Here is a 27,384-nt window from a genome sequence, read left to right as displayed (position 1 = left end):
CAAATTTCTCAGATAGGTAGAAAAAAGATGGTCCTCCTACAATCAAGGTATCAACTACAAGAGCTCAAGTGATACTGATTGCTTTCTTCCAGAATATTTTGTGTTCTTGGAACATGAAGAGATGTTGCCAGGACATGAAGGGTGGGGCATTCCCTAGTCATCTTTTTTTTTTTTCTTTTCCTGTACATGTGAGAGGCAGAAAGGGAAGAAAAAAGAGTGGGGGTGTGAAGAACTTTTCAGGTATTGCTAAGGCAAAAATTTCAGTTAATATTGCTTGTATAGCCAGAGTAAGAATGTACAAAGTATCTCAGAGAAGTTCAGTAATAAGAAACATTTTAACATAAGGCCAATAAATAATTATGGTAATGTCTCTAAAACTTTAAGTCCCATGTGCTCTTCAGTTTACTTCTTAAAATGCCCAGGGAAAGCAGAAATTGTCTGCTGAAAATCCACAATTGTAGGAATACTTGTCTCATTCTGACAGAGCCTTACATCTCCTTTGCTTGCTGCCCTAGGTAATGCCATAAGGACATAATAACACCATTTTTCCTTAAGATGTTGAGGTCACATGGGAATGCTGCAAAAGAGTGCTTTCGCAAAATGTCACTGTGACACCCCTACCCAGCTTCACACTTTTGTCAGTACGATGCTGCATTGCACAGTGGGAATCATCATGCGTGTGTAGTAAAAGTAATGCTGGAGCCTTCCCCTACGGGTGCCTACTCAACCTACCTAAATGCTTGGAAATTTTCACAGGGGCATGTAAGAGAATGGATTTTCATGTCTCAGATGGCTGATGTTCTATTGTATAGAGTACTAGTGCAAACTGAAAGGATTTCATACTACACTTCTTGTTTTTTCACAGTTCTGCCACATGAAGAGTCTTCAGAGGGCCTTTTCTTGTCCGACCTTCTCGCTCTCAGCAGTATTACTTAATTCTATTATTTTCATGTTGTTACTTATTTTTGAAATTGTGCTTATGCACACCAATAAAAGATTTAGGAAATACAGCTGACGGAGAAGAGTATACATCATGAAGTTGTTCTCTACTATGTAGCTTGAAAAACACTGTACTTATATTGATATATGTCAAATGACACATGTTAGATAGTGGGATCTATTTAACCAAAACTATCAAGCATCTTTATTCACTTGTAGATCAGTCTCTTAGTGTTTTTCTTTAGGTCAGCTGAAATCAGCCCATAAATAAAATTCAGTGCAGAGAAAACTTTAGGTATCAAAAAGAAAATTTCAACAGAATTTTTATTCCTCTTGAAAATGCTTAAAAAAAAATGCAAAAATTGTCTGTAGACGTTGCGGCGGGGGGGGGGGAATATTCAAACTCAAAAAAGGATTACTTTGATATTTTATATGTTCTCATTCTGATCCTTATTTTGTTTGGATTGTACAGTACTGACACTGTTGAATTTAAATGCCTAGACTAGACATTTTTCCAGTTTTTACAAATACTTTTTTTCATAATTTCCCCTTTACGAGTAAGTGTATACTCAAAATTATTAATATTTTTCCTGAGGGGAAAGCTGCTTTCTACCAACTGAAATTTGCACCTGCAAGGGTTTATAAGTTTCATGAAAAAGGAAGAGAGTCTCTGTCCCTCTCTCTGATGTGTTATCATCCAGTTTCTCAACTGTCAGTATGAGTTCTATTCTCCCTGTTGCATTTAGTTGTCTGAATATCTTTTCACTTTCAAACACACCTTATAAATCATTTCCCCTCTTTTCTAAACCTCAGTCTTGTTGTCCCATTACTTCTGTTTTTTTTCCTGGACTGGCTCTTCACATAAAAAAAAAAAATCTCCTTTTCTCTGTATCTTCTGAGTACCTTGTAGTTTCACATGAAAAAGTTGCAAGATGTCAGTAGAACAAATTGCAAAGAATTTATTGAAAGTGGGCTAGACTTGTGGAGCTGGTCATGAGCCAGGCCAGAGAAGAGGAGAAATGGCAAGAAGACTACAACACAACATTAAAGACAGGTTGAGTGAATGCATAGATTCTCAACACCTCATCTCCAAAATCGTTAGCTGCCACTGGGGAAAAGATGAAAAGAATCCCATCAATATGGAAGAAGGTGTTGGTGAGATGATTTCTATCCATGTAACTCACAATAGAAGAGTGTGTTGGCAGCAAACAAGGTAAATGGTATCCAGGGCAGTACTGACAGCAGCATTGCCAGTGGATCAAGTGAGGGGAGTAACACTACCCCTTTTTAATCAGCACTCGTAGAAAAAATATCTATAATAGCATGTCCAGCTCTGGGCTCCCTAGTGCAAGAAAGATGTGGATAAATTGGAACAAGTTCGGTGGGAGATGGCCTGGGTAACGATGGTTCTGGAACACTTGCACTGTGAGGAGAGGCTGGAGGGGCTTGCTTTGTTTGGCTTGCAGAAGAGGTACCAAATTGCGTCTTTCCGACACCTACAAAGAAGCTATTAAAAAGATGGAGCCAGGCTGGTCACAGTGGTGCATAGTGAGAGATGACAGCCAGAAACTGAAAGAATAGTGGTTCAGGTTGGGTGTAAGGAAAAGCTTTTACTCTGTGAGGACAGTGAAGCAGCAGGCCAAGTCCCCACTGCGAGGTTGCGCATTTTCCATACTTGGTGGTTTTCAATACCTGCCTGGACAAAGCCCTCAGTCTGACCTCAGAGCTGACCAGAGCTGTTTGCAGCTTTCAGGGTGGCACTGGAGACCTCCTGATGTCACTCCCAGCCTGCGATGCTGTGACACCCCCACCTCCCTACAAACACCCTCTGACAGCAGCATCTCCAGATGTGTCTGTTGGGGCCATTGGAGCTCTGCCCTGGCAGGGCATGGTGGGGGCTGCCCCTCACTTTTTTTTTTAAAAGAAAAAAATGGATGTGGAATCAAGAGGGTACTAGGGTGTCAGCACAACCAGGGAGCACTGGCGGCCTTCCCCTGAGCAAAGACTGTGGCTTGGGCTGCCTCCTGGAGGTGCTCCCCGTCTCAGGGAGGCTTGTCGGGCAGGAGGAGACCGCCCGGTGTGCTTGGGAGCCTGTTGATGCTGCTGGTCAAGTGTTCCAGGAAAACAAAGGAGCGGAAAAGAGAACAAAGAGCCAAGCCCAGTGTCCTGACTGAGGACTCTCGTTATAAGACTACATTTTCCCTCAGTGGTGTACTGTCACTGCGAGTGTTTGTGTTGGGTTTTAGAGAGGCTAGTTACAGTCAGCCTCCCAAAATTCCCCTGCAGATGAATGTCTAGGATGCAATAGCCTTGAATTCAGTTTGGTCACTTTTTGCCAATGGGAGAAAGCTAAGAAGTAGTAAAAACTTACGTGAAAAGATTATGTGCTGTGGTTCCAAACTCCGGTTTCTGGGATCATGCAGCTGCTTTGCATTACTTTAGGGGAAGCTGGCTTTTAATATATTGGTATTTTATGCTGATAGAGCATTTTTGTAGGTTTTACTTGATAAAACCTACTCTGTTCCTGTACTGCAGTTGTTTTTATATGTTTTCTGCCCTGGGTGCATACATAATATAGAAGGACTTAATCACTGACCCAGTCAAAAAAACCCCCTTCCTAGTGCTTATAGTCTAATTGAATTTCTATAAAGGCTTAGGTCTGCAATCTAGTTTTCATTCCTGGTCACTTCTGTCCTGCTTCCCCATGATTTCAAAGATGTTAAGCAATACCTTTTAAGTATAACAATCAGCTCTAACTGTAGCTGAACTAGAGCAGAGGAAGGAATTAGTTGTTATTGAGAGATTAATTATTTTAAATTATCTTTTCCAATACTTCTGGACAAAGATGACTGCCCATATGATATGTTGTTATGCATCAACACAATTCTGCCAGTTTCAGCCAATCCAATTTGACCAAACCTTGATACACTCTCTAAACTGTAGTTGGAGAGTGGATCTTGTACAATAACCCAGACACAGAAATAAAATCTCTGAAGAAAGATCTCAGAGTTTTGAGTCCTCCTCTGCTGGTTGTCTGATCTGGTAGGAAAAGCTTGATTTCTACTTCATTCACAACATGCTCTGTTGCCATAGGCAATTTGCATAGTGGAAGCTGTGACCACTGATAATTCTTTCAAGAAGCTATTTAGTGATGAGAGAATATGCTGTGGAGCATCTTCTTTCCTTTTCTTGCATTTGTCTTGGCTTTTCTTCCCACCTGGAGTCTCTTGCTAAGTGTAATAATTTTCCTCACTCTAACTTTTTTTTTTTTAATCAGTCCCTTTCTATTCTGCAGTACAAACCTTTATTATATGCTGGCTCTTTCAGATACATCCTAGAAACCTGCTTATTCTTTCTCTTTTAACTCAACTTCTTTGCTTCCTTTACATGCAGCAGCATATGCTGGACAAGCTGGAAATCAGCTTTGCAGAAAAAGACCTGGGGGTCCTGGTGGACACCAAGCTCAACATGAGCCAGCAACCTGTGCTTGTGGCAAAGACGGTGAATGGTATTCTGGGCTGCATTAGGAGGGAGTGTTGCCAGCCGGTCAAGGGATGTGATCCTTCCCCTCTGTTCAGCACTGGTGAGGCCACATCTGTAGTAGTGCATCCAGTTCTGGGCTCCCCAATACAAGAGTCGCTTAGTAGGAAGGATCTTTCACATCTTCTGTATCTAACAAGTCATTCAAAGTGTTGGAATGCTAGACAGATTGTTCAGGTCCTTCCTCCATTTTCTTCATCATCTCCCTAGGTTGAACTCCATAAACTTCACAGTGTAAACTTGCTTTCTAGAGCCTTAGTCACCTTTTATCACTTTTTATCACTTTTCTATTTCTAATACTTTAATGTCTTTTTGAAATATGACATGGTTCTGGATACAGTAGTGCATTTAACAGTGCAAGCTAAAGAAGCGAGATCTCCGCTTCTGTATCATAGACAAATTTTCATACCTGCAAGGAGTGCATTAATCCTCTCAGCTGCGTAACAGACTGTAGTTCTGGCAAACAGAAAGACAAGTGAAAGCTGTTTTCATGGTTGAGAACCCTGAGAAAAGTCTCTCTCAGATTGTGGGTTCTATAGGACAGATGGAGGGCAAAGATGAAAAAGGGTTGTAAAGTTGAGGTGGTAGTGAAGTTCTCAGTTTTGAACACTCTGAAAATGGAGCATTTTCTCTTACTAACAGCAATAGAACTAGGCTGAGGAAACCTTTAGAAAATTATTCCAAAACAAACTAGCTGTGCTTTTGATTTCACTTGTATATTTCCGAAGAGGGTTGGCAATATATGTGGTTCTTTAGCTGTGTGTATATGCATGTAACTGCAATTTGAGCTATTGTCACCTCATCTTTCATTTATTTCCTGGTTCTATGTCCTTCTGAAATCATAAGCACTGCTTATTAGGGATGGGTCACTAGGCATAACTTTTATGATTTTCATGGGTTTTTGTTTTAAAAACTATATTAACAAAAGCAGTGGACAAAAGGTATGTAGGTCTTGACATTAAGCATGCACTAAGTGCAGAAAAGTTTGATTTTGCCTATCAGCCATCAAATTCACAAGTATGTAAAGAGGTATGGCAAGTCAAGGACTGTGAGAATATTCTGGATTTCAGGACCTCTGTGCAGAAGCTCTCCTTGCTAATGGCACTGCTGCTGGCTGGAGAGAAGCCTTCCCCAAAAGGCAATGGTCAGACAGCTGCCAGAACCTTTTCTTTCCTGGGGTCTAGGAAGCAGGGTCTTGTGCATAGGCTCTGCACTTGATCCATGTGCACTTCCTGTTGGAAGCCAGCCTGATGTCTCACTCTTTTCCTTACACCTTCTCAGCCCTTATCCATTTATCCCCCTCTTTCTCTTCTTTCACCAGCTTTCCTGCCCAACTGTATTTTTTCTCTTGACAGCCTCCTGGTAGCCCATCCTGAGATCAGAAAACATGTCTTCCTTAGACTCTTCCCTGCCCCAACATTATGGCCCTCACAGTCCAGAAGATGGGAAAGCAAAAAGAGACTAATTATTAATTATCATAGCCCAGCATTCCAGTGTATATAAGTATTTATTTTTTTTTAATTATTTTTTGCTTTTTTTTCTTTCTGAATTTGGAAAGGAGAGAGAATGAGAATTTGAACCCAAAACTTAGAGGTAATACACACAAGAACTAGATTTATTTTTTTTTTTAATAGAATCACCATATTTCTGTGGACAAATGCAACATCCAGTAGCAAATAATTCACCTGAAGAGGAAAATGTCCACTAAGGGATGTTTGCAGTGAGATGGTTTGTTAATGACAATCCCCTCAGAAGTGACTGTGGAATAGTCTGGAAATGCAATACTTCACTGTCCCCTCACCTGTTAACCATAAGAAAGCGTTGCTTGGTGCAGTAGTACTGTCTGACATTAAGAAATCTGCAGTAAAATTGAGTTTCTTCTTCACTAATGACCTGCGTGATGGGAGCGAGTGTACCTTCAGCAAGTTTATAGTTGATAAAAAACTGGGAAGAGTGGCACACTAGAGGGTTGTGCTGCCATCCAGAGGGATCTCAAGAGGGTGGAGAAATGTGCAGAGAGGAACCTCAACAAAGGGAAATTCATAGTCCTGCACCTTGGGATGAGTAACCCCATACACCAGTACAGGCTGGGGCAAGCCATCTAGAAAGCAGCTTTGCAGAAAAGGACATAGATGGCCTAGCGGACAGGTTGAAGATGAGGCAGCAGTGCGCCCTCGTGGTAAAGGCTGCCAACAGTATCTGGGCTGCATCAGCATTGCCAGCAGGATGAGGGAGGCGATCGTTCCTCTCAGCACTGGGGAGGCCACACCTGGAGTCCTGTGTCCAGTTCTGGATTCCCTGGTACAGGAGAGACATCAACATACTGAAGAGGCTCCAGTGAAGGACCTCAAAGAGGATTAAGGGACTGGAGGATCTCTCATCTGAGGAAGGGCTGAGAGAGCTGGGACTGTGCAGCCTGGAGAAGAGAAGCCTCAGGGTGATCTCATCAGTGTGTATAAATCCCTGAAGGGAGAGTCCAAAAAAGACCGAGTCAGGCTCTTTTCAGTGATGCCCAGTGCCAGGCCCAGAGGCAGTGGGCACAAACTGAAACACAGGAGGTTCCCTCTGAGCTCAAGGAAACCCTCTGTTTTACTGTGAAGGGTGACAGAGCCCTGGAGCAGGTTGCACAGATTCAGAAGCTGTCTGCACATGGACCTGGGCACCTTGCTCCAGGTGACCCTGCTTGAGCAGGGGGGTTGAACTGGACAATTTCCCTAGGTCCATTCCAACCTCAACTATTCTGTGACTCTGTGCTGGTTATTCAGTGAACTTGAAGCATTCTATCACTAGTGTAAGTCTGATGACAGGATTTTAGATTAGGGCATTGTATACTGGTTTAACACAACATTTCCATTTCTTTGTTAGCATTTTCTGAAATTTGTAATGTTATGCCTAAAAATAAAAGAATGGTCTTTTTAAGTGAAGCTGCTACATGATGTGGCATGTAGTGGGTGTATGCTCATTTGTTTGCTTGCCATGTTTCTAGAATCACTAAATGACTGAAAGCTTGCTGTCCAAGAAAAAAACAAAGTGGGTGAGGAGATAGCCTGGAAATCTGAATGTATTCATATGGAGGACAAAAATGCCAGCACATCAGCTTTTCTTGTACTTGGCTACTGTGCTCATTACATCTGCTGGTGCAGAGGATTAATGCATTTGAACAGATAGAGGCAAACTAAGATTTTCCCTGAAGTCCATCTGTTTGTTTGTTTTAACAAAGTTTTAACAAACTTAAGTAAGTAAGTTTTAACAAACTTAACTGTCTTTAGATGCAGGAGGGAATTAGAGTTGATTATAAGGGCAAGAAAAGAGGAGGTAGAGAAACTGAGCAGGTAATAGAAGGAAGTTGGCAGTCTGAAGTAGAGAGATGGCAAGGCAGGACAAAAAACAACTTCACTAATTAGGAACAAATAAAGGATGAAACAGCTGCTGGTAGTGATAGTAGACAGTGTGTTGGGGTTAAAAGCCCCCCCAGAGGTACTAAGACATGTTGCAAAACTTGTTGAATTTCCAAGTGCTAGGTTTGTTGTTTTTGTTGTTGTTATGCGAATGTGCTAGAGAAGAGACCTTGACTCCTAGCACAGATTTTGAGACACCTTATCCATTTTGGAATAACTGGTTATTGTTTTTCTCCTTGGGACAAGCATGAAAGGTTGGTGATGGATTTCTTCCTCAGTGCATAAAGCTGACCAGATATGCAGCACATCAGGATTCAGGGACTAGTAGGAGAGGTCCAAGACTGTGAGTTCAAGTGTGTACGTGTACATGTGTGAATCTAATAATATGAAAAAGACCCACAAGACTTGTTGTCTGGGTAGGAGCAAAGTAGGCTTGAACTGTTGTTCTGCCGACCTCAATGTTAGTGAGGATTTCAAGGGGATCACTTGAGTGGGAAGGGAAAATGTTGAAAAAAATAACTGAATTACAATGTGTTAATAGCAAGACAGACAACACAAATTTAGTGAATATCTATCTGATTTGTATATCTGATAGTTTAACACATGCTTTATTTAAGGAACTAAATGTTGATAAGAGTTAGAGAAGATTGTGTGACCCACTGGAGATATATTTGACAATGTGCACTATAGAATCAAAAGGCCAAATTTTCAGACTGGAAGTTTTATCTAATCTTTGAAGTGTATAGCTCAATAAATCAAGAAAGTATTGCATACACAGAGTTGTGCACATATATCCAGTTCCATGAACAAACATATGAAACCTTCAGTTGTGCCATTCTTGGTCATTGCAGCAATACCTTTTTTACTCATTTATTTCCAAGAAATAATTCTAGGAGTGTTTCCTCCCTGAGAACAACAACTGTGGGTATTCCCCAATATACTGCTTAAATGCCAGGAGAATAAAACACCGACACAGAAAAAGACATATTTTAATAAGTCACTTAAATAATTTTGCTAGCAAATATAAAATTAACATAAAAGTAAAGCCTTTAACTTCTACTAAAATTTGAATTATATTCATCTGAATGAAAATACTAGGAATGTTAGTGTAATAGCTTAATAAACTGACTCCCAGTGGTTTAGCTAACTCAGAAGGACATGCACATTCTCTCACATACTTGAAAATGGAGTAAAAATTGACATGGAGTCTAGCAACTCACAACATCATTTAACAGAAAAGATTATTTGTACCCAGCAAAAACCGTGAGAACCTATGTCCCCAGACTGCAACTCTGAGCTGAAATTTGGTTTGAGAATGTGATGCTAATGTCCCTTCTTTTGCTGAAAATGTCAGACCTACAACAACAAAGACCTCAGAAGAATTCTGTCTCAATTCTCCTGCATTTTTCCTCTTGAACGATGTAGATGTTGTTGAAGGATACAAAGTGCAGAAATGGTTCAAAATTGGAGAACTTGCACGTTTTGAGTGAAACAGAGAATATTTGCTGAAAGGTAACACTACTTCTCATAGTTGAACATACCATAGTGTATGGATTGCTCTGTCTTCGAGGTTTGAAGCAAAATTAAGAAAGAGTCAACCGAATTGGAACATGACCTACTTATATAATATTTTTTCATTATCTGCTTAGCTTAATTCTGTATATTTGGATTTATACACATATGAATGATACATCATGCTTTCTTTTTCTATCCCTAAACGACTAATACAACATCCAGTCAGAATACAGAGGAACAAAGTGTGGAGGTATTAACAGTCTGGGCATATTAAGCTCGGATATTAGTGAAAACAAAAAACAAACAAACAAAAAGTTGAGATCACCAGAAATTATGTTTAAAGTTAGTCTTTCCTTCAGGTGATTTCTAGTTTCAAATTACTGATAGGAATTGTATGACTTTTCACAGAAGGTGGGAAGTGCCCTGAAGTCCTTCTTTTTGCTATGGAGCTTTGTGAGAAAGTTCCTGGTACAAAGCCAAATTGGCTCTTTCAAAAGTGTTTACACCTCATGGTTAATAGCCTTTCTCTGATCATGTTTCTAGTGATGGTTATGATTCACAGATTATGGCCTAACTCTTTGTATTTCTGAGACATTCTCTTCTGTAACCCACACAGCTCTGCTTTCTACACTGACTCTCAGGATTTTACAATGTCACAGTGCATAATGAAAGATACAGCAAAAAGGTAGCCATGCAGACAGACAGACATGCAGACAGACCACCATTCTGAAGCAAAAATAAAAGCCTAAGAACAGTGGATGGTGGATTTCAGCCGCCACACAAAAATGTTGTATGTTGTTCTGCAGGATGTCTGGAGAGGATTCTTATTCTGACAGAGCATCTAATAATATGGGACCTCAGTCCTTGCTATGTGCAGAGATGGTTCCCAGTCAGTAGTCAGGCTGATGGCCTTGGTTTCAAGATGGGTAGCTTCTAGACTGCTAGACTGACACCTAAAGTAGAGAAATATGTCATTTACAGAAACCTGAGAAATAGGAGCTGAAAAAGAGTTGATAGTAAATGTCTGGTTATCTTAGGATTTGGAGAAAGAATGAAGTGGGGCTCAAATGCCTTGGCTGTGTAAGGAAATAGGACTGACTGTGAGGGAAGCATTTCCTTCTTGCTATGAGGAAGGAAAGGCTCTGATATCAGCATGAGGATCCTTTCAGTGCAGAGTAAGCCATGGACTACTGAAACCTAGTCTTGGAACAAAACAGAGAAATACTATACAAAGATTGAATTCTGTTCCTTGTACCAGATGATTTTTCCAGTACAGTGTTGGGCAGCCTGTGGTGTAACAATACCTTGATCCTTCAGTTGTGTGATAACAGAGATACTGGCACTTAATGGAAGCCTCATCTAATTCCTCCCTCATCTTCACCTTTCTAATAAACGGTGATGGACAAGAAAGGTTTATACAATTTGATGATTTTAGGAGCCAAATCTACCAAAAAAAAAACGAGAAGGAAAGGATGAGGCTTCTGGGAGAAGTGGTAAGCTGATACTGTGACAGTCTCACAGAGTACAAAGAGGGAAAAGTAGACCCCAGGACAAGACAGAAGAAAGATGTTTTCTTTTGTTGCTGGATGGACTAAATTGTTGTAGGAACTGAGTTGTCCAAGGAGGTTTAGCTTAAGTCCAGCCTGAAACCTAATTTTTAGTCAACAGCTGGAATGTAGATAAAGGAATGACTACAAAGAACAAAGCCTGTGAATTGAGGGACAATAGAGATAAATGAGAAGTAATAACTTACTCTGGTTGGTAGGTGAGCTATTTCTTTTCTTCTTCAATATCACAAAAAACAGAGGAAGTGTGATCAGTATAATCACAGCTGTAAGTGGGCCCAAGAAATCTATCTTCACTTGCTCCATTTCTTCCCCTGGTATCTCTAAATAAGAAGACAGATGAGATACACACAGGAAAGATTTAATTTGGTGACAATTAGCTTAAACAATATATCCCAAAGTTACATGAATTAGAAGTTTAGGGGAAGGCTCTCAGCATCCTTTACTTTTACAGTGCTTTAATAGCATCAATAAATTACATTGCTTATTTACATTTCCAATAACTAGCTAAACTGTCAGGTCTTAATGGCCACTTCAACAACAGTAAGGCAAAGGGGTCTTTCTGAAGTTTAGGTAACATATGAGAGATCAGCAACTAAATACAAGACCCTATGAGGCAGCTACTGTGCTAATGCTACTCTATGTTACTGTGCAAGTTTGAAGAACCTGGGATATGTTACTATTTGGTGTCTGTTGGAAATGATGGTCAAAGCCTAATGAAATGCCCTAAGGGATGTGAAAATAGCAGGGAATGCGAAGGAATTTCCCTCTATTTCTGGTTATTGTGCTTTTGAGCTTTTAGTTCCAAGGGTTAGCTACAGTTATTGACAAACAAAGCTCTTGTTTGTATGGGGTTTTTAGTTTCTTACCCATCATCACTGCTTATCAGGTGGCTACTTTCATAAAGTCAGGGAGAACAGAAGAATTGAATAGGGAAGAGGAGGATGCAGTGCTATAGCTATAATAATATAGCTAATATAGCCATGTTAACACTCAAACAACATGTAGAGCTGTGCAAACCTCAGAAGACTTCTGTATTGTATTTTAATGTTATTTAAAAATCCTAGGAAGAAAGGACATTAGAGGCCATTTGCCACATCTAGCATTGATGACTTAACCCTTTAGCTAAACTTATATGGAGAAAACTGCACTGTGGAACTTCTTCCAGAATGAGTGGCAAGCTGGATTTACATCTGCAGTAAAAAAGTGCATGCCTGGACTACCCTGGTAGGCTTTCCTGCAATGCTACCATTCCCTTGTGGCTCCCAGTTCCCGTCAGTTGAAGCACAGCTCTCCGTTTTCAACATTGTCTAAAGGGAACATGTGGAAGCCAAACAAACTTATGACCAAAGTGGGAATTGTCTTTATTTTTATGAGCTCGTGCCATGCGTTATAGACAAAAGTATGCCAAATCATGTTTTCCTGTCCCAGGAGATAAATTAAATGCAGCTTTAGTTTTAACAATGGATCAGTCATGTGGAACCCTGAGATAATCCAGCAGTAAAGTCTTATTGGAACTCAGCTGCATACTGCAAGAGGTGTTTGAAAAAAGACACAATCTCAGTGGAAAAAGAATTCCCAAATAGTCATTTTGGAATGTGCACTTCCTTCTGCCAAATGTTATGAAAACCACCAGGAATGCTTCTAAGACTTGTCAAGGTTTTGTGGCCTTAACATTTAAACTCAGCACAGTCCATTTGGCAGTTTGTGATTCAAATCTGGTCCAAGGGACTCTTCTATTTAGCCTTCTTCTTTCATCTAAGGAATGATCAAGAATAGCAGTTCAAGCACTTAAACATCAGAAAAAAAGATGTTTTTGCTGTCAGAGTGGTAAAGTGTGGAACAGTTTGCTAAGAAAAGTTGTGGATCCTCTATCCTGGGGGATATTTAAAACTCAACTGGACAAGGCTCTGCATTACTTGTTGACCCTACTATGAGCACAGCGGTTGAATTCCAGATGCCTCCAACCTTAATAGTTCTCTGATTCTGTGAAGTGGCAACCTCTCTTAACAGCTGTCACTCCCAGAAACTGGTTGCTGCCTAATCCAGACATCCAGGTTGCTCTGTTGCTACTGGAACAGGGCTGTGTTCTGGATTGTGCAGCAGTAGCCTTCCTTCTCTGTGCTCTCTCCTCGCTGTAATAAGATTTCCCATATGGAAAGGAGAGGGAATTTGCTGGCTATGGCTGTTGGTGAACAGGATGGAGAACACAACCCTCATAATCAGCTCCTACTGCTGCTTATGGTTTACTCCCTGCCTTGACTATGCTGCTATCTGTGATTAGCTCTACTGCAACCTGCCCTGCTCCTACCCATGCAAAAATCTGTATGGGCAAATGGAGACTCACCTATGCCTAGTGGCACTGAGACAAGGCTCCCCAGTTGCTCTCCAAGGTGAAGCAAGCAGCTAATATTAGTGAAGGTGTTTGCAGGAACTGTGATATTCAGCTTGGTGGTAACACTGTATAGCTTTGTTACAGCATCCTGTGAGACATCCATGTGACGCATAAGCCTGAGTGTTCTGTTTTCGCGTGAAATTAGCCAAGTCATCTGCTTGGGCTCTGGATAACCTCCGCTGGAAGAACAGGAAAGATTCAAGTATTTGTTGGGCTTTAGTTCCCCAGTGTGCAGCCGCACTATCTCAGGTTGACTATAGTTGGCTGAAATAGACCAAAGACAAAGCATCATGAGTCAGACATACCATATCTCATGACAGTTCCTGCCAATTATTTAAGATTTTCAGGCAGAAGCAAGGCTAAACAATTTTCTCAGGAAAACAACGGGAGTCCCAAGAAGGTTTTGTTATGGTTTTGGTGTACGTGTAGACTTGCTGCTTCTTGTCCTCAGGGTTTTTCAAGGACATAAGTCTGATCAGCCAGACAATGGTCCCCTGTCTCTCCCACCTCCTTTAGATCCATTGACACTTCAGAATAAGCAAACCTGGCCTGTTTGCAGGCCAGTGCTTAAGCATAAAACGGGAATAGGATACAGTGCTGCCTACTCTTGACCTCCTGATTAGGTATAGGTAAAATCACAAACTTCAGACTCTGACGTGTAGAGAAAGAAATCATCTGAGGGACTTTAGATGGGGTAAGTTCGTGATCCAGTGCTTTCACAGGTGGAAACATCCTTGGTGTCTGTCAGTATTATGAGTAATCATTTTGCAGCATATAAAGTAACTCTCTCATCCTAACTTGATAGTATTTGCTCAGCTTTTTATGTGGAAGGGACAACAGTGCAGGTTTTTGTGTAATTGTCATTTTGTGTCATTTTTGTGTCATTTTTGTGTCATTTTTGTGTCATTTTTGTGTCATTGGATACTCATTCCAGCCAATGAAAAACATACCTATTGCTTTAAAAAGTCAAGTTTCCCAGGCAAGAAATAGTGAGAGCAGTTTGAAAAGACTTATTTAAACATAAAATATGAATGACAAATGGAAGGGTTTAGCCAATACTCTCTTAAGTAATATTCTCAATGAGGATTTGTTTGGTTAAAAGGTCATAGGAGAAATAGTAGACTATAATGGAAAAGGAGAAGGACATAATATTGACTGCAAATTGACAGTAAGCTTAAAAAAAACAAAAAACAACGCAACAACAACCAAGAAACAGATTCAAGGCTTCACTGAAAATGCTTATTATTTTAGTGCCACTAGGTTTAAAGACAATATGGAGGAATATTGGAGAAGGGGAAAAGGATTCATGGATGTCATGGAAGGCTTTTTACTTTTTAGGAAAGACAGGCCAGCAAGGCGAGTTGGAAGAGTTGCACTTTATCTGACAGAGCAACTCAAATGTATTGAACTCTGCCTGGGGGGGGATTAAGAGCGAGTTGAGTCCTTATGGATAAAAATTAAGAGACAAGCTAAGAATAGTGACACTGTTGTGGGTGTTTACTATAGGTCACCTGATCAGGAAGAGAAAGTTGATGACACCTTCTACAGACAGCTGAAAGTGGCCTCACAATCACATGCCCTGGTTCTCATGGGAGACTTTAATCACCGTGACATCTGCTGGGAAGACAACACAGCTAAGCACACACAGTCCAGGAGGTTCCTACAGATCATTGATGACAACTTCATGACATGGTGGAGGAGCCAATGAGGAGGGGTGTGCTGCTGGACCTTGTCCTAAAACATGAAGAAGAACTGGTTGGAGATGTGAGGGTTGGTGGCAGTTTTGGCTGCAGTGACCATGAGATGGTGGAGTTCAAGATCCCGCATGGAGGAAGCAGGGCAATAAGTAGGATTACAACCATAGACTTCAACAGGGCAAACTTTGGTCTCTTCAAGGTCCTGTTTGGAAGAATCCCATGCATTAGGGCTCCAGAGGGTAGGGGGGTCCAAGAGAGCTGGCTAATATGCAAACATCACTTCCTCCAAGCTCAAGACTGAGGCATCCCTATGAGGAAGAAATCAAGTAAAGGGAGTAGGAGGCCATCATGGATGAGTAAGGAGCTTCTGTCAAAGCTCAGATGGAAGAAGGATGTTTATGTAATGTGGAAAAAGGGGCAGATTGCCTGGGAGGAATACAGGGAGGCTGCTAGAGTATGCAGGGATGAGGTGAGGAAAGCCAAGCTCCACTTGAAATTAAATCTGGCCAGGGATGTCAAGGACAACCAGAAGGGCTTCTTCAAGTACATCAGCAGCAAAAGGAAGATTAGGGAAAATGTTGGTCTGCTACTGAATGAGGTGAGTGCTCTGGTGACAGAGGATAGAGAGAAGGCGGAGTTACTGAATGCCTTCTTTGTTTCCATCCTTACTGCTAAAACTGGCCCTCAGGAATCCCAGACTCTGGAGGTAAGAGAGAAAGTCTGGTGAAAGGAAGACTTTCTCTTGGTTGTGGAGGATCAGGTTAGAGATCATTCAGGCAAACTGGACACCGACAAATCCATGGGCCCCAATGGGATGCCCCCAGGAGTGCTGAGAGAGCTGGAAGATGTTACTGCTAAGTCACTCTTCATCATCTTTGAAAGGTCTTGGAGAACAGGAAAGGTGCCTGAGGACTGGAAGAAAGCCAATGTCACTCCAGTCTTCAAAAAGGGCAAGAAGGGTGACCCAGGAAACTACAGGCCAGTCAGCCTCACCTCCATCCCAGGAAAGGTGATGGAACAACTCCTTCTGGGTGTCATCTCCAAGCATGTGGAGGAAAAGAAGGTTATCAGGAGTAGTCAACATGGGTTCACTAAGGAGAAATCATGTTTGACCAACTTGATAGCCTTCTATGAGTTATGACTGGCTGGGTAGACAAGGGGAGAGCAGTGGATATAGTCTACCTTGACTTCAGCAAGGCTTTTGACACTGTCTCTCACAACCTCTTCATAGGCAAGCTCAGGAAGTGTGGGCTGGATGAATGCACAGTGAGGTGGATTGAGAACTGGCTGGACGGCAGAGCTGAGGGGCTTGTCATCAATGGCGTCAAGTCTGGTTGGAGTCCTGTATGTAGTTAGTGAAGTTCCCCAGGGGTCAGTCCTGTTCAACCTGTTCCCCAATGACCTGGATAAAGAGACTGAGTGTGGCCTCAGCAAGTTTGCTGATGATACCAAACTGGGAGGAAGGACCAACATACCAGAAGGCTGTGCTGCCATTCAGTGAGAACTGGACTGGCTGGAGGACTGGGCAGAGAAGAACCTGATGAAGTTTAACAAGAGTAAGTATAAGGTCCTGCACCTGGGAAGGAACAACCCCAGGCACCAGTACAGGTTAGGGGTTGACCTTCTGAAAAGCAGCTTTGCAGAGAAGGACCTGGGAGTCCTGGTTGACAACAGGTTGACCATGAGTGAGTAGTGTGCCTTGTGGCCAAGAAGGTCAACAGTATCCTGGGGTGCACTAGGAAGAGTGTGACCAACAGGTCGAGGGAGGTTATCCTATCCCTCTGCTTGTCCTGGTGAAGGCCACATCTGGAGTACTGTGTGCAGTTCTGGGCTCCCCAACTTAAGAAGGACAAAGAATTACTGAAGAGAGTCCAGCACAGAGATACAAAGATGATTAGGGGTCTGGAGCATCTTTCTGATGAGGAAAAGCTGAGAGAAACCACCTTTTTCACACTCTAAAGTTTAGTTAAGTGGTCCCTCAGGAAGGCTCAAGCTGCTTCTTTCTCCTCGAGGTCTGACTTGCTTAACCCACTGTTCAGTCCACCTTCTGATCTGGAGTATTTATTCTCTCCTTGGCATTCTATAGGGAGGACAGGAATGCAATTCATGGCTATGAAACTTGCCAAATCATCCAACTGAATTAAGAGTTTCAATCTTATTGATGGTAAGTGGAAATAGTGGAATATCCCTTGATCAAAGCACTTCTGTATTTAAGGTTTCTGGAACCTCAAACTATTTAAAGTGATGTTGGTTGCATGGAGGGTAGAGGCTACATATATTTGGATTGTTAAAAGAAAAGCATGTTTCAGAAAGTGCATTTTAAGATAACACATCTTCCAAAAAGGCTATGGGTTCAGATTTAAATACCTCAAAAGACAGCAGATCCATCAAGCCCTTAATATTTTTTCTCAATGGCTTAATTACACTACCTGGTTTTGTTCCGTTTTCTAAAGTGACAATGTGCCTTATTACTCACTTGCTTCCAGCCACTGATTGTTTTTATATCTTCACTGAACTAATTAGCCTTTTTTTAATGTCCAATATTTTAAGTGTATTTCAGGTTCCCACACACTGAAAACAAGACTCTTCTCAGTCTTCTGAATTATAAGCTAATCAGATAGATCTTTTAATGTCCCTAATTGGACTGTATTTTTTCCAGCCTCAGATAACTCTAATACAGCTTTTCTTCATGCTTTTAAGTTTTCTAAGATGCACCTTAAAATGAGGATGCAAACTGTTAAGTCTCTATTCTGACATCAGTTTGACTCCCAACTCTCTGAATAGCGCATATTTTGAAATAGCTTCCCTCGTCTCACCTACTTCCCTTAGTGATCTATCCAAAGAAAGCACTAGAGCCATTCTACAGCAGCAGAATTTCCAGTTAAGGTGCTTGTCACTATAGTCCCTACCTTGCCTGTTTTAAGAGCTGAAGCTTTCCATTGTGAAGCCTCCTCTTCTTTCCAGAGAATGATCTGTATTCTTTGTTCTTATATAAATCATCCTGGCTGTACACAATACATGTAATATACATCTATCTATCTGTCTGTCTGTCTATCTATCTATCTATCTATCTATCTATCTATCTATCTATCTTCCTAATGTAATACACATAAATAACACATGTAAACTGTATTAGAAGGTACTTCTGTGTTTCTGAATGGGCTTGGTCACCAAGTGATATAGATATCTTTGTATGACTGCCCTATCATTCTTGTACAGCACTCAATCTTTCTTCTGTCCATTTTAAGTGTGACACACTACAAAAAAACCCTCCATGTACGATATGAGACTCTAACTAGGAAACAGTAGGTAAGCACAAGTACATTTCAACATTTGTATTTTTCTTCTAATTATTTTCAAGCTTTTGTTTAAAATACAGTTTTATGCTCCTCCTTCCTTTGGGAGCTTATTGAACAGAGTCATTTGGAAGGAACACAGCAGCAAATAGTTTAAAAATCTTCCCAAGTTAAACCTTTAAGGTCTGGGAAAGTTTTAGTGCCTAAGTGTGAGACTTTTATAAAATATTGCTCAGATGTTGGCTAAGCTGATAACTGATTTAGCTGTTTGAATTAACGGAATGGTTGATGCTAAGCATCTCCTAAACTGGATGCCTTGATACTGAGTGCATATTATGAGTGTCAGAGGTCTAAAACTGAAAATACTTGTCAAGTAGATTTTGGGAGAACCAAAATTAACAGTCTAGGTTTTCTATCTGTGAATCGAGGGAATACTTGCTGGTAGCACAAAGCTGAATAGGCTCAGATGTCCTGGTACTCCATTTTTGACTGCTGTTACACATGGCCTGTTTTCTTGTGAAGCAGTTTTGAAAACATCAGTGGAAGTTAGAAGCTGCTATTATTAATGACTAGCACTATCATAATGGAAGAGAGAGCACAGGCATATGGACAAAGGTGACTAGCAGAACAACTTAAAATAGAAAAACTTTGGGAAAATATATTAGGAATTACTAAAACTATACAAAATATTAGGGAAAGATTGCTTCCTCACTGAACCCCATTGCCCTGTTAAAAGATTTTAGTCTTTTTCCTCTGATAACATGCAAAAAATCAGGCTGAATGTCATCAATGCCTGTGTTTTTTCTTCAGAGATATTTTCAGTCTTACTTTAACTGAGCATATGAATTTCTACTCCTCCACATATGAGCTGCTCTTTTCTTTATTTTCTCTGCAATTTATACCATTATAAAATAGCTGGGTGTTTGCAGAAATCTTGTTAGGTTTCAATTGTGATTTACTACCAAGAGTGCTAACTACTAATGCTATTAATAGAAGGCAGTACACCAGATGCAAATAAAGAAGTGTATTTTCCAGAGTCCTAAAAGCCATAAAACTTGCAGGAGGCTAGAGGAAGAAGGCAGAATGGTTTTTACTATAAAGTATGACAGGGTGGGAATCAGAAATCATGCAATACTGAGCAAATTTGAGGATTTTCTCTTGAGAATGCTCTTATCCGTCTTTAGTAATTATGCTCCAGTGCAGGTACATCTCCAGCGACTTGGGGACAGTACCATGCATTTCTGGATGGAAAAAAGTGACAGAGACCCACTGTCATGTTCCGCCCCCTGCCAAAATCCAAACCAATAGAACTCAGACAACTAGAAGAGATTACTTACCAATGATGTACAGTAAGCACTCAGATGTGTATATGACCTTTGGCGACTTTTTATCTCTGCGCTGTATAATACATTTATACTGTCCCTCGTCCACAATTCCTGCATTTAGCAATTGCAAGGTCCATTTGTCCATATCCATCTTGGTGCGATTTATATATTTAGGGCTAAGGTTGTCATGTTTTTCTTGGCCATAGTATACTTCGTGCACCACTTCATTACCTTTTTGCCAAAAAACTATGAAATCCTTTACGTCAGTCTTCTGAGAGTTTGTAAAATAGCAGGATAGGTATGCAGTGTGATTGAGAAATGACTTCACCTGATGCACACTGGCAGCAATACCTTAGACAAAGAGAGAGAAGAAATTTAAATTTCCCTCAGCTACAAAAAACCACCAAGTATTTGCACTCACAGAGGCAACACTTAAGAACAGTAGCAATAAAAATGCCAGCGTTTACATACAAATTCTCCCACTAGGTATGACAGGACACATAGTTCTTCAAACTGACTCCGTTTTGTGGAGTTCAGGTCATAAAACTGTTTCTTATTTTTCTTCCTGTATTTTACTTTCCAAGGAAGGTCTACCACACAGAGGTCGTGAGCATCTATATTTTTAGAATACATATATGCAGGCAAAAGGTCCAAACCATTCTTGTGTGTAGCTTCCTGAATGCAGTGAGATTCTGCCACAAAGGAGATAGTTGCACAATTTTTTTTCAAAAAGTTGAGTTCATTCTCCTGACAAAATAACACAGCACTGCAGTTTTGAACAAAGCTGTGAAGTGCACACTATGTGGTAAATGTTGGTTTCGAGGGAACAGATGACCATGAGGTCTGAAACAGGTGGACATTTTCGGTCTCACCAAAGAATTAATCTAAAGTTTAATGAGATACTGAATGTCAGATTTAAGTGTTCTGTAATTAATCTAGAATTTAATGGCTGATTAAACGCCAAATTTAACTGTTCTGTTGCTGATCTTGTTAACAGAAATAGTCAATAAACACAATTATGTCTTCATGCAAAGAAAGCATGAACCGTATTACACAAGGGATGATTTTTCTCTGTCTTTCATCAGTGTATGTAGCCATTATTATGGGTGGCGGTGGGTTGGAAGGACCATCTTTTCTTGGAATGAGAAATGCAGTCCTCTGTCCCAGAAAATACAAACACCTCTGCTGCGTTCAAAAGGTGAAGATTTACAGTCTTTCTCCTGGTGCAAAGTTTTGACTGCTCCTCCAGAGCACCAGACTGCAAAATGATCTTCACAGCTGCCTAAAACTCCAGTTGTCCCATATCAAACTGTCAGTTTTCAGTTTAATACTGCTCTGCTGTATGATATACAGAGGTGATATACACATATTCTAAAGACGAATTTAAATTGAAAAGTTAAGAGCAACATGAAATGAGTGTAATGTAAAGATATAAAGTGGAAGAGAGAAAGAACTTACTATATATTTTATAGAGTCCCTGCACATGATTTAAATACATGTCACATAGGCTATATGACCTTGATTGTGGAACAGAAATGATTAATTACTGCTAAGGAATGAGCTTCTTAGTGGATGAGAAAGTATCACATACCAGAACACAAACAATCAAACCAGTTTTTACACTTAAAAATTAGCTTTTTACCTGGGAGAAGTATCATAGCATAAAGGAAGCATATGCAGACCTCCATGACACTGTAAGAAGGAAGAATAAAATAAATATATTAAAGGTTGAAAACACTCCAGTACCTTCTTCAGTACTCCCAAAGAGACGTGGTAAAACAAGAAGTTTTGGCAAGAGGCAGACTATTGATAAAGTTAATCTCACCTTTTTCCATGGACTGGTACAAGGACTTCTGTGTGCTTCACAGCCTTTAGCAACAAGAAGCATGCCATGATAGATCTCTGGTTTACAGAGAAGCTGATGTGGTGCAAGATTACTGCAGACAGGGTATGCCATGGGAGAAACACAGAGCCCCCAGGGTGCAAAGGACGGGACGAGTACCCAAAATGCTTGGTGCGGAGGAAAGAGGAATGGGGAGCATGCGTGACCTTGGCAGTGTGGGGAAGGAGATGGGGGAATTGAAAGTAGAGGGGGAGGAGAGGATGACACAGGAGGAAGAGGTGGGGGAGACGGTGGGATGATGTCAGCTACCAAAAGTGATGAAGTTTGTGACATTCAGTTTTGTAACAGGAACTTATCCTTCAAGTCAGTAAAAGATAACTGAGAGAAATCCTATATGGTTTAAAGAGTTGAGGCTAAACAGCATGTAATTTGTATTCAAGAAAAACTGGTATCTGTTTAGAAAACACGAAAAAGCCCTACGACTCAACTCATAAGCAAAACAACTCTATAGCTGCTTGGGTTCTTCTGGTATAAAGGCCTATAATCCTGGTAAACAGCCAAATGTCATTCCTGTGCACCGGTGAGAGAACAGCACCTGCATCTGCCTGGCCTGTGGTTGCTGGTTTGCTTTTTAGCAGCACCTTCATGTTTTTCCTGTGTCTTTTCCAGATATTCAGGAGATGCCTCCATAACAACCCTGACAAGGTCCTTTACTTTCCTCCTTTAAACAGCTCCAGAGAATCCTGTATTGCTGGAGCAGGTGTAAAATCTCTTCCCCTCTCATACTACTTAAAACCAGTGAGATTGCTGTCTGCTGTCCTGTTAGTACAGCTTCCCAGTGGCTTCCCATTTTTTGTCATGTTTTATTTTAAGCTGGTACACTTAGATCTTTACCTTTACCTCAGGTCTCTGCGAGAAAGAGTCTCTTCTTCTATTTAATACAGAATTCCCCTCAGTCTGCTGACATGCTTTTTGTGTGTTTACTGTAATGTACAGAATTGTAAATGATATTTTTTCCAGATTCATCCTGTCTTTTCATAGGAAAGAAAAAGAGAAATAAGCCCAAATGTCTCAGAGGATATAGATAATTTTCTTTGTGATCTACCTGTCATAGCCAAAGAGGAGGGAGGGCTTGTGCAGAATGCATGAATCCGTTTTCATAAACAGAGCTCATTCTCTTTCTGCTCCAGCCACCCTACTACATGGTGAATTTTTACCAAGGGGTTTTCCTCCTAGGCTGGGTTCCACTGAATTAAACCACACAACTGATTGTCCAAATAAAATTGCCTGTGCCAAGTCACTGAAAACTACAGAAACTTCTCAGTAGTCATATTTCCCTCCTGTGAATAAGAATTTTTGCTTCCAGTTAAGTTTTTTGATCCAGTGCAGGTGTGTAACAGGAGAAATTAAAACAATTTAGCAACTGGAAACATAAATAGAGAGAGTATACTGCTATAGCTGGGCATCTTTTGCAATGACTGTGTCACAGCAGCAAAGACCAAAACCAGAACTGAAAACAAGAGTGAGAGAAAGAAATAAAACCCAGGAAGAAATACCAGATAACAGTATTTGCCTTTCTTTATGGGTTGCATTCAGAGCTGTAAGGACAAGTCTCAAAGATCTTACATGGCTTCCTGGCTGCTACCTTCCGAGAGAAGACATGTTGCTGGGGATGGCTTCATGAAGAAGGATCCCAGGAGTTTCCAGAGGAGTCTACACCCACATTCCCTGCAGAGGGAGGTCACCGAGGGTGACAAACTGCTTCTCTTATGAGAGCTGCTCTACAGAAAGTTGATGAATCAGGAACCGGGCCAATAAAACTTCAATGCTGTGAACAGCCTCTCTTCCCCTTTTATACAAGATGTTTTTAACCAGCAAATGTAAATCCTTGGAGCCACTGTCCAGAAGACTGAAGGGAAGAAGGAGAATTACACAGTCTCTGTGTTGGCTACTTACACCATTTCTTTAAAATATTCGACACAAATTCTGTGCTCAATTCTCTTTCATATCCGCAGGTCATTGAAAGTCTAGTTATGTCCCAGAATTGTTTAGCACTCAAAGGGAACTAGGTAAGAAGGGAAACAAAGACACTGTTTCAGCATATGGCCTGCTAGCTGGCAAATGGTGCAAACAAAACTGCCCTCTTTGTGACACTCTGCTCCACTTCAAAGTTTTCTGGGTCTGTGTACACATGTGCAGTTTTTCTGTTCACATGCTGGCTGCATCCAGCTGTGGAAGTGGTGCTTTTTCATGAGGCCAGTGCTAACTGATGAGATGGGAGTTGTTTGAAGACCCAGGGCTTAAAAAGTATCTCTGACATCCAGAATCATGTGAGCTTGGTCCATGGGGAGGTAACTATTTTCCCTTGTTAGATAAAGCTAGCATTATGTGGTGTGTCTCTCTTGCCTTTGAGGCTTTGTCAGCCATTCCTGGACATGTCCCCATGACTCACAATTACAAATCGTGTGTGGATGTTGGAGATGAAAAATGGAGAAGTATATTAATTGAAAGCATGCCTGTAGGCAGTCAGTAGTCATACAACCCTTTATTTACTGTGTCTGCAATCCAGTAATTGAAAGGAGAAGAAACCCTATGAGTACATGCACTTTACTGGCTGTATTCATGAATGCTTTGGTTAGGTCCAAACCAGTCTGAGAAAAATCATTAAGTAGTTCCCACTTGGCTGAGTACAGGGGGATTCCTTCCCTGAAGAACTCTAAGATCGATGTTTGGGAAAAAGAGGCAACTTCACTCCCTTTACTTTTGAGGGCAATTGCCAGAAAGCCCTGTGCAACTTATTTTGAGATTGACTTGTGCTTTCTCTCTCTTGTTCCTCCTAATCCAGCATATGAATACAGCATGTGAAAATCCAGTATGCACAGTGAAGCAGGAAGGTCTTGGAGCAAATAAGAACTTTGTATCTGGTATGGTTGCCTGGGTTTTCATTTGCTCTCTTTTTTCCTGTTTTCATTTTTGGATGTAGTCATTATCTTTTGAAAGACACAGTCAAATTTGTGGTCTTTGACTTGTAAGTTCCTTCACTGCCCTTCAGTTCCTTTCAAAATAATCCTTTCTTACTTGGTTTTACAAATAGTTAGTTTATTTTCTTATACAATGTGCATACCTTGGATGGGAAGACTCTTCTGCCCCCTGTTTCATTATGAACTCAAAACAAAACTGGACACTGAGTTAGTAACCTACTCTTTTGATTTTTCTAGTGTAGGGAATTTTTCTAAAATTTCCACCCTGTGCAACACTGAGTGGCTCCATGAGCAGTGCTGTGAGTCTCCTGGAGACAGGACATCTGTGACTAAGACTTCCCACTGCTGATATGAAAGTTACACTAGAGACTTCTAAATTAAATAGCCCTAAAAGTGCATTTACCAGCCTTCTCCCATGTTGTAAACACAGGTTGATTTGAACAAGTGTTGTCAAAGGAAATCACAACTTCATAAAATTCCCTTAACATGCCAAGGTCAGAGAATTCTTGCATGCCATCCACCCCAATACTAAGCCATACAACCACATGAATATCCAACAATGAACACACTTTAAAAACACACCATTAGCCAGGCAGCTTATGTTTCCTACATGCTTCTCCAGTTAGAAAGCTGCACTGTTTTAATCAATTGCTAAACTTTTTCTATTGCTCATTCTTTTAGAACAATCTTTTGCTGCAAGTTGCATTTAAAAATTTTGAGCTTGTTGTTTAATCATGTTGTTATTACATTTTTAAAAAGCCTCTGTCACCCTAATGTTTGATTTCTGAATGCATTTTGTATTCCTTCCCACTACCCCCTTTCAATAACATCCTTTATTTAAGATCCTCAGGAGAACCTTGACTTTCTCTGTGATTCTGGGATCACTTTGCTCTAACATCGAGAAACTACTCTTTCAATAACAATTAAACAACACCAATTATTTAAATAATACCTTTGGTTCAATGATCATGGAACATTCCACTGCCTCTGCAAGCAGAATACTTCATCCACAACTAAAGGGTGGGTATCTCTAAAAGAGAACACAGTGACTGCCTAACAAGGCGCTGTCCCACAGCACAAATCATATGACACAAACACGTACTTCACACAAGTGAAACTGCGGGGGAAATTTGGAGGGGAAGAACGTCATCAACCAGAATGAGACATTCTTTGAGATAAGCTGTGATACTTATTCTGAGTTCCACCTAAAGGACAGGCCAGGTTGACATAATTTTCCACACTCTAGGGTACACCTGGCCACAGAATTGGCAAGTTGGTTGAATCACTTCTACATCACAGGTACCACATCAAGTGATGTCTGTCCTCCTTTCCCAGCTCCTGTGCTTGCCTCTAGTTTAGTCAAGCAACCATGTCAGCTGGTGAGTAGCATTGTCAGATGGGTTCACTTCTTACCAGATCATATTAACTGGTTTTACTTCACAATTAAACAGAGAAGGAGCACACCTGTTCCCACACAGGTGTCAATTCAGAGATGCCAGCTGATTGACAGACCAGTCAGTTGCTGGAGTATCCTCAAGAGTCATTGCACAGAACAGAGAATTCAAATGCCCTGTTTGGTTGTCCCTTTTCTGAGCCTCCTAATTCTGCACAGGACGCTTTGCCTGGAAATGGCAGCATGGCTACACAATGCAGTAAAGCGTAACCTCAAACGGCAGTTTGCAGAGCACCTCTGATGGCAAGATGTGTACCGTACATGGAAAGACAAATCTGTAATTGATTTCTAACTTACACTCAAACACACCTAACAAGGATTAGCAGCCATACAATATATACATGTTTACTTCTCAGGTACTACATTCTTTATTTTCCGTAACAGTCTTTCAAAACCAGCTGGGCATGTGACACAAACCTCATTCTGCCTCTGAAATGGGAGGATCACAGATCAGGAGCTACTTTTTCTTGCAATAAATTAATCTCAATTATTAAAGAAGATGTAATATTCAGAAGTGCAGTTAAATGAGCCAAGCGCTCCTGCTTAGAATCACTCGGGACACATACTGATTTTCTCACAGTGCTTCTCTGCTTCTCATGGCATATTAATTGATGTACAATGCTAAACGAAGAGGTTTTCCCTTTTGGTTTTTGGCCCCACCCTTCAACCACCAGAATTACAGTAATTGGAAAGAAAGGATCTGATTCTTCTGTCTACTGGTGTAAATTGCAATTGCCATTCTTCTAAAATGCATAATTGTAAAACGCCCTGCGGATCCACTTTGGTTCTTTCACCCAGTTTCCAATTATAAATGTCCTGCTACAGGAATTCAGAAAATGGTTGTGCTGATGTGACTATAAAACAAACTGTACCTCATTCCGCTATAGATTGGTCAGCTTGCTCCAGGGAATAAGGGATGTGTGTGAAGCTGCTACAATTAGCAGCTGTGACTCAAATGAAATAGAGAGCAGCTATGGAGCCACTTTACTAAGAACAATTACATTTTTACAAATGTATGCTCCTACTTGTTTATAGGAGCATTACAAATGCTTGTCTCAGTAACTGCTGAAATCATTATCAGATAAATAAAAAAGCAAGCTTACTCAATTGCAAGCATTATTACAGTACTAAGGAGTACCTGATTTCTTTGTCCAGGCTTCCTGTCTCAGAGGCAGTAATATCCTCCGGTATGGATCTTGACAACAGAAATGTTCATTCTTTCCTCCGTCCTCAGTGCCTGTCCTCCACCTTATGCAGAAAGCCCGGACTACAGGAAATCAACTCTTTCCTATCACAAATATGTATGTGCCTCTTACAGCAAGCACCGTATGTCCAAAAGAAACTTCCTCTTTTTAAGTTGAAATTCCCCTTCTTTCAAAGCACATTTAATTCTCTCCCAAGTGTCAGTGTTATTCAAAGTGTCCCTAAGCTGCTGTG

At 40.8% G+C, this 27,384-nt stretch overlaps 1 protein-coding gene across 4 annotated transcripts; it reads right to left on the bottom strand.

Annotated features, from left to right (window-relative positions):
- Positions 1-1,353: 1,353 nt before the first annotated feature.
- On the bottom strand, positions 1,354-27,384 carry CD86 (CD86 molecule). 4 transcript variants are annotated; one of them, XM_065050032.1, is made up of 6 exons: positions 21,496-21,876; positions 21,313-21,362; positions 19,683-20,021; positions 13,305-13,616; positions 11,146-11,280; positions 1,354-6,942 (listed from the first exon to the last, which is right to left on the bottom strand). In XM_065050032.1, exons 1-6 carry the CDS (start codon positions 21,561-21,563, stop codon positions 6,926-6,928), a joined length of 921 nt encoding a protein of 306 aa, XP_064906104.1. In that variant the 5' UTR covers positions 21,564-21,876; the 3' UTR covers positions 1,354-6,925. The 4 variants fall into 4 exon arrangements, with proteins under 4 accessions (XP_064906104.1, XP_005506318.1, XP_064906105.1 ...); XM_005506261.3 differs by lacking the exons at positions 1,354-6,942; positions 21,496-21,876 and adding exons at positions 8,849-10,345; positions 27,086-27,384; XM_065050033.1 differs by lacking the exons at positions 1,354-6,942; positions 21,496-21,876 and adding exons at positions 8,849-10,345; positions 25,447-25,582.

The sequence above is a fragment of the Columba livia genome, chromosome 1 (genome assembly GCF_036013475.1).
Source record: "Columba livia isolate bColLiv1 breed racing homer chromosome 1, bColLiv1.pat.W.v2, whole genome shotgun sequence".
NCBI classification, from domain to species: domain Eukaryota; kingdom Metazoa; phylum Chordata; class Aves; order Columbiformes; family Columbidae; genus Columba; species Columba livia.
The sequence above is the reverse complement of the archived record's forward strand: the minus strand, read 5'-3'. Positions and strand labels throughout refer to the sequence as shown.